We start from the raw sequence: 7,500 nt of genomic DNA on the forward strand, positions 1-7,500 counted from the left end.
CTGACTCCCCAATCAAGCTCTTTTGTCTTTTTCCTCCTCTTCTTTTTCTTCTTTTCCCTCTTCTTCTTTTTCCTCCTATTGCTTTATTTATTTTTTTGTTACTCCCACTTCCCCTTCCCCCTCCTGCTCTTCCTTTCTCTGTCTGTGCAACCACGTGCTTCAAATCTGTGTTTCTGGACTGCCTTCTCTAACAGTTCCGTGTGAGTGTTAGCAGAATGAAAACCAGATGGACCAGCAGTTCCCACTGTTATCTCCCAGTCGACTCTGGCAAGACTCCCTTTCTCCCTCCCTCCTTGGCATGACAGAAATATTTGCCTTTATTTAGGGAGACTTGTATTTGCTGCTGTACCTCTTCCCTCAGCTGCAACATAAGCGGGAAGCTATTTATTCCCTTGTTGCTGAGGTTGGTTGAGGTGAGTAGAATGTGCAATGAATTTAACTATTGAAAAAGCAATTTTAAGCCTGCCTAACTTCTGTATTTTTCTAGAATAAGTGACTTACTGGTTGTTAAATGCTCTGAATAGCAATCTGAAGACAAGCTTTTAACAGTAGACAATGCTGAAAATGCTCTTCATGTGTGTCCCTACCATCCTTCCACTCTAAACACTTTTATTCACTATAGGGACATTCGTTTTTATTCAGTCAGCAGCAGAGATTCAGAAATAGAAACCCTGATATTGCTGTTAACTCATCAATAATAATAATAGCAGCTCATTGTGCAAACGCTCTTATTAGAATGATGATTATTTTCATTCTCTAATTGTATCTTCCCTAAAGTGATATCAACATTATTTCAAATTTTAAACGTTGTGTGTTATTGCAACCCAAGCGTTCAAATTGCTTTGAACAAAAGTGAGGTAGATTTGGAATTGTGATAGTAGTGATTTGGGTTTTTCCTTTTCTTTCAATAATTGACCTTTAAATAATTTTGAGAATTTCTGACTGTGGTTATTATAACATTTTTAAAGGCTTATTCTTTCATAATATTTACTTCACTTTTCTAAAAGCCCAAGTCTGAGGTATTTGTGTCTATAACTGCAAGAGTTGCCTCAAAACATTTTGGGCGTGTTTGTGTGTTCATGTGCATGCCTCCACATGTTTGTGAAAGAATTGGATCTAAAGAACCAAAAATAGACTGTGATACTGCTGTTGACTAGCTCATCATGCAAATGTTCTTATTCAAATGATGATTGTTTTTATTGCATCTTTCTTAAAATGATACCAACATTGTTTCAACCTTTAAGTGTTTATTGCAACCGAAGTGTTAAGAAATTGCTTTGAGCAGATCAAAAAGTCTGTTGCGTTGATAAGTAGATTAGATTGAGAAAAACAGTTCAAACTGTCAAGGGAAAAGCATACTTAAGAGAAAGCAGTTCTGAAGTATGAATGTCCATTATTGGATAATCAAGAAATTTCTTCGTATCTGTTACATACTCATGAGAAAAATATTAAAAGTGTCTAGTTCTTTTTAGTTCTCCATGTGGGACTTTTACATTCTTACTCTGAGATTATTAATTGGAATATTGATTTCATGCTTTTAAAATGACAGGTCATAAATTTACACATTCGAAGTAAATAATAGCTTCACTTTGTTGTATAGTACATGACACTTACATAGCAGTGATTTTTAAAACAGGGCAGGAAATATTGAAGTGTGAAATATGTCTGGAAGACAATAACTTGTTTCAGCTAGGAGGCCAGAAAACTAAAGATGGCAAAGGGAAGGCAGGTGTTACAGAAAATCATTACAAAGAGCTGGCTCCTACCAGTGTCTCACCTGCATAACAGACTTCAGGTTTTTGTTATTTCTGAGCTGTCATGAGGAGTTCATTATCATCCTACTTCCTCATCTATTTTCTACCTCTTGCTAACATTGGCTGCAGCTTCCAGTGCAGTTGTGCTGCTGCATATAACACTACCAAGGTAGCATCTGCCTAAGCCAGAAATAACAATAGGATATAATATAACCTAGTTACAAATGAGGTCCTGCCATCTGTGCTATACCTTCTTAAGTGGGGTTTGGATGATAAAATCCTGATTTAAACTTCAGTAGATAAGCATATTTTATTGATAGAAGATGTTGAATTTCTTCTGTTCACTTGCTTTTAAAAAAGATAAACCCCACTTGAAAAATTGAGGTGCTTAAGGAGTAAAATAATATGTTCCTGGTGGCATCCTCCAGATCGTACTGAGAAGCACTCCACAATGCCAGACTCACCTGTGGATGTGAAGACGCAATCTAGGCTGACTCCTCCAACGATGCCACCTCCCCCAACTACTCAAGGAGCTCCAAGAACCAGTTCATTTACACCGACAACGTGTAAGTAGTCATTTCAGGCTTCTGAGTTTCAGTTTTAATGTTTAAATTAGATTTATCTCTGCAAATGAAAAATGAAGGGAAAATAAGATTCAGCATCAATGTATTATGCAGAAATGAAGCAAAAAAAATCATTTGTTTGCCAGTGAGTAGGTATTGAGCAGAGAAATATCATAGCTTAGGTATAATTTGTATGACTGCCAATATTTGCCTTCCTTTTTATTATTGCTTCAAAGTTGTAGTCTGCTATGATTTTAGCAAATGAAGTAGCAGTTGGTCTGTAATTGCAGTTGGTACCACTGTAACTTCTAATTCATCTTAATGTGGAACTCTTTATTTTAGTTTTTTCAGCATGCCTTGGGACACGAAAATATGCTATCATTATTTCTTGGTTACTTCTGATCTTCTAACACCATTTTCATCTATTTCAAACTGTTACAAATAATGTTAAAATCTAACATCTTTGAGTTAAAAAGGGTATTGATATGCAACAATATCATACAGAAAACTTTATAAAGTGAAAAGCATCTTTCTTGTCTTGAACCTATTAGACTTTTAGTAAAACTTTACTCCATTCCCGTTTGCCCAAGTCCTGTGTTCTGTCAGTGGAGTGTATTGCTTTTGGTACAATCCAAAGGAAAAGACAGAATATTATGACAGAATTGCAACTTCCCATTCTTTCCTGTATATTTCATTAGGGATAGTTGATAACTTTGTTTTAATAAATCTCAAAGTCTTGGTTGAAATTGTCATCAAGGACTTGTGAAACTAATAAATGTTATCGGTTGCAGCTATTTTTCACACTATGTGCTATGAAATCCATATGAATAAAAAATAACTAAAAGGCAAAAATAGATCTGTGGGACTATAAGGGATTAGCAAAATACACATCCCAGGCTATTTATGCCATGTTGCGCTGCCATTTAAAAGACCTTTCCAAATATGTAAGGAGCAGGCGACTGTGCAATGCCAAGTTGTAACCCTGTCATCTTATATGTGCTTTGTTGTTACCCAAAGCCATGGGGTAAGCAGATGTCTCCTGTGAGACGTCCTGGTGAGCTGGCATTTCTTGACAGGTTACTGTGATACTCACTGGGGACAAGAGAACCATATTATTTTGTCAAAATGAAACTTTTAAGAATACTATGGTCCTTAAGACAATTTCAAACTATATCAAAATTATATTAAAAAGATGGGTTTGATAAAGGTCTGCATACCAAATTAATTGACTTAACATGATAAAATCAACATTTTCTTTAATGCAAAGGTTGCAGATTTAAAAATTCTGTTTATTATGGATTATCAACTTTTTTGCTTTCTTTTTATATGTTTTAATGCATGTATTTATGGGTTACAGAGTGATAGGGATTATCATCTTGATGTTCAAACAAATTTATCAGAAATGAATTTGCTGAATTACCACCATTCCATGCTCTTGGCTGGATTGAGGTGTCCCATTTTGATTTCTTGAAGTAACACCTTGTTAAACACTATATCCATGTTGGCTTTGTATGTAAAATATGCATTTTCTAAAGAAGTGGTTAGGAAGTATGAGGGGGAGAAAATAGCCTTCTAATTGGGTGGTGGAAGGTTAAAACTTGAAAGTCCTATTCCTATAAACACAGCTGTCAGTTGTGTGTACAAAACATGATTAAAAATGTTCAATGATAAATTTAGTCTCCACCAAATGTACACGTTCTCTAGGGGAGCAGTTTGTAAAGAAATAGTCCTGTTATATTGATGTAAGCCTGCGACAAAAGGCTGACATCCGAAGCTGTTTGTTCTATGTTTGAAGCATTTCAGGTGGTTGGCATATGTGCACATGGGAGACAGGGCTGACTCTAGGTTGCAGCAGACTCTATTTATTATCAGCCTCTGTGCAGGATACCATCACTTAGTACGAGGAGTAAACCCATTTAGTTATAGAGTACCTGAGGATGCAGTAACCCTGTGAAGTCCAAGCATTTTACCAAAAGTCCCAACATTTAAAAGTTATAAAACCAGTAGATGTAAAAGGTAAGAGACTTGGTGGCAATTTCCTCATGCATGTCCTCTGTAAGTTTATGATTTTCTTCTGATTTTGTGCTCTTGACAGTAACTAATGGCACGAGCCATTCTCCTACAGCCTTGAATGGTGCCCCCTCTCCACCCAATGGCTTCAGCAACGGGCCTTCCTCTTCTTCCTCCTCCTCTTTGGCTAATCAACAGCTGCCCCCAGCCTGTGGCGCCAGGCAACTCAGCAAGCTGAAAAGGTTCCTTACTACCCTGCAGCAGTTTGGCAATGACATTTCACCTGAGATAGGAGAAAGAGTTCGCACCCTCGTTCTGGGACTAGTGGTAAGCAAATAGAAACCAACACAATTTTCTTGGCATGGATGGGAGACTCAGATATGTAGACACCATTCTCATAACTATTTTGTTATAGTAGTTTCTACATCTATAGATGTAGATTTAGACAGTGTGTGCAAGTCTGATTCATGCTATAGTGACAATCTTTTATTTGTATTTATTTATTTTATTTTAAGTTCTGGGGCACATGTGCAGAATGTGCAGGTTTGTTACATAGATATACACGTGCCTTGGTGGTTTGCTGCATCCATCCCCGCATCATCTATATTAGTGACAGTCTTTTAAATTATGTGTTATATATTGACCCCACCAGAGTTTTTTGTTTGTTTTTTTACTATTTGACTAATAAAGATATGGTTATACAAATTTATTGTTATATTGGCCATAAACATGTGCAGTATCTATGTGTATATATGTGTGTGTATATATATATATATATATGTATTTAGACATATATTTACATGTCTATGCACAGACACACGTATTTCAGAATTTCAGTAAGTACACTCTCCTGGCATGCCTAGTAGCTTTCAATAATGACAAAATGGTTTTGTTATGTTGATTCACTCAATCTAATTGGGCGCTCATTTTAACTTTGTTGCTTTGGGGAATTTTTATCATTGGCCTAGATGAACAAGAATTTGTAACAACACATTCTTCTTTAATCTAGTGTCATTTTTAAGACTAATAACATTGAAATTTTTTATTGTAGTAAAATATACAGTTTGCCATTTTAACCATTTTTAAGTGTACAGTTTGGTGGCATTATGTATATCCACACTGTTATATAACCACCACTAATGTCCATCTCCAGAACTTTTTCCTCACCTCAAACTGAAACTTTCTATACTCATAAAACAGTAACTCCTCATCCCTTTTATCCCCAGTGCCTGGTAACCACTAATTCTTTGTTGTTTAAAAACACACAAACAGACACACACACACACACACACAGATACATACACAAATTTTTGTTATAGGTAGAATTACCAAAACCACTAGTTTGAGAAGTGAACTGTTGGGTTTTGCACATTATACTACATTCTGCACATTGTCACACTGGAAAATAGAACATCTTTTTTTACATTCGAAGTCACTTTTCCATGTGTTGTGATTTTCTATAGAAGTGGAGGATTTTTGAGTATTTAGGAAGGCTAGTTTCCCATAGCAAACTGAGTCATGAAGAAGCTATGAGTCATATATTCAGCTCTTTCATTGTTCAGGGTTATGGTGAACTAAAATTCGAATGATAGACACCAGTATCCATTTTCTTGAAACAGATCATTTATTTTCATTATATGAACCTATCGGGGCAAAGCCATACCAGTTGTGTATTGCAAAAGAATTTTCTGAATTAGAAGGCTGGGTGAGAGATTAGTGCAGAAGACGTATTTCAAATCACTATATCCCATATTTGACGGAGATTTTGCAGTTTAATTTGTAACCATTAACTGCCTCTCCTCCCTGCTCCAAGAACACAAGACTTCCATGTTTCTCACAATCTGTCAGCTCCACCTTGTAAACTTCCAAGACAAGAAGGTTATTTTCACAAAAGTTGTGTTGGCATACTTCAGATACTTTTGTCAGTCACTTTTCTTTTCCTTTTATTCATTCTTGAATTTGCATAATAAGCTTTTTAACATGTAAATAAGTTAGACCAAGGAAACACAAAGTAAATCCAAAGTAATACTTGTATCAAGTAAATGGTGAATGTGTTGTTCTTAGTGAAAATTGTTTTTTTTTTTAAAAATTGCCTTATAAATTTGACATGTTCTTTGTAGTGGTTCTATCATTTAAAATGCAGAGAAACTTGGTAGCTGTAAGTAGATTTTTCTCAAGTGGCATACTTTCATGTGATATACTTTAAAAGTATATATTTTTTAATATCGAAAAGCATACAGAGGAAAATAGGGGAAGACATTAATTAATGATGTCTTGCATATAATAGGCCATGAATATCCATTGAGTAGCAGACTTCTGTTTTAAACATTTAGCTTACAAGCCATTTTACATAATTCTTAGAACTACCATTTGAGGAGTATTTTGTGTGTGTGTGTGTGTGTGTGTGTGTGTGTGTGTGTGTGTGTGTGTGAAGGAGTGATTTTTTTACACATTTGACACATGGGTAAACTGAGTTTTACAGAGGTTAAGTAAAATATACAAGGCCACCCAACTAGTAGTGACAGGCCTGTGATTTGAAACTAGGCTCTAAATTATAATCACATTACGCTGATGTTTAGGTGCAGTTAAGAAAATATTAGGAAGTACTTTTTTGTTTTTTCTTTAAAAAAGTTTTTAGTGATTTTTTTTTTTTTTTTTTTGAGGTAAGGTGTTACTCTGTCACCCATACTTGAATGTGTTGATGACATCAAGGCTCACTGCAGCCCTGACCTTCCAGGCTTAATCAGTCCTCCCTTCCCAGCCTCCCATGTAGCTGGGACTACATGCACACACCCCACACCTGGCTGATTTTTTTTTGTGACAGCATCTCACTTTGTTGCTGTAGCTGGTCTCAAATTCCTGAGCTCAAGTGACATTCACGCCTTGGCCTCCCAAAGTTGCTGGGATTACAGGCATGAGTCACTGCACTGGACCGGAAGTACTGTTTTATTTTTATTTTTTAAATGAGCCATAGAAACGAAATTATAGATTAAAAAAAAATTGGCTCCTTGACATTTATTGTTGTAGATAGGAAGTTGATGTTTATTTATAGTTTTATGTGAAGATGTTTTGAGCGTGGGAGTATGAAGAACTTAGAACTTGGTGCTCCTGTTTCCCAAATTTTGTCAGTCATCAGAGTAATTGAAGGAACTGAAAAAGTTGAGACTGAGTTG

At 35.9% G+C, this 7,500-nt stretch overlaps 1 protein-coding gene across 1 annotated transcript in view; it reads left to right on the plus strand.

The window, feature by feature from the left end:
• Positions 1-94: 94 nt before the first annotated feature.
• LOC116546140 (protein CBFA2T1) overlaps positions 95-7,500 on the plus strand; it is a 34,556-nt gene continuing 27,150 nt past the window's right edge. The window contains exons 1-2 of the mRNA XM_032272479.1: positions 95-2,320; positions 4,413-4,654. Coding sequence (XP_032128370.1) covers positions 2,206-2,320; positions 4,413-4,654 — 357 coding nt within the window. The 5' untranslated portion in view covers positions 95-2,205. The remainder of the gene's footprint in view (positions 2,321-4,412; positions 4,655-7,500) is intronic.

Source organism: Sapajus apella, unplaced genomic scaffold, assembly GCF_009761245.1.
Source record: "Sapajus apella isolate SASKATOON/1434 unplaced genomic scaffold, GSC_monkey_1.0 scaffold617, whole genome shotgun sequence".
Taxonomy (NCBI): Eukaryota; Metazoa; Chordata; class Mammalia; order Primates; family Cebidae; genus Sapajus; species Sapajus apella.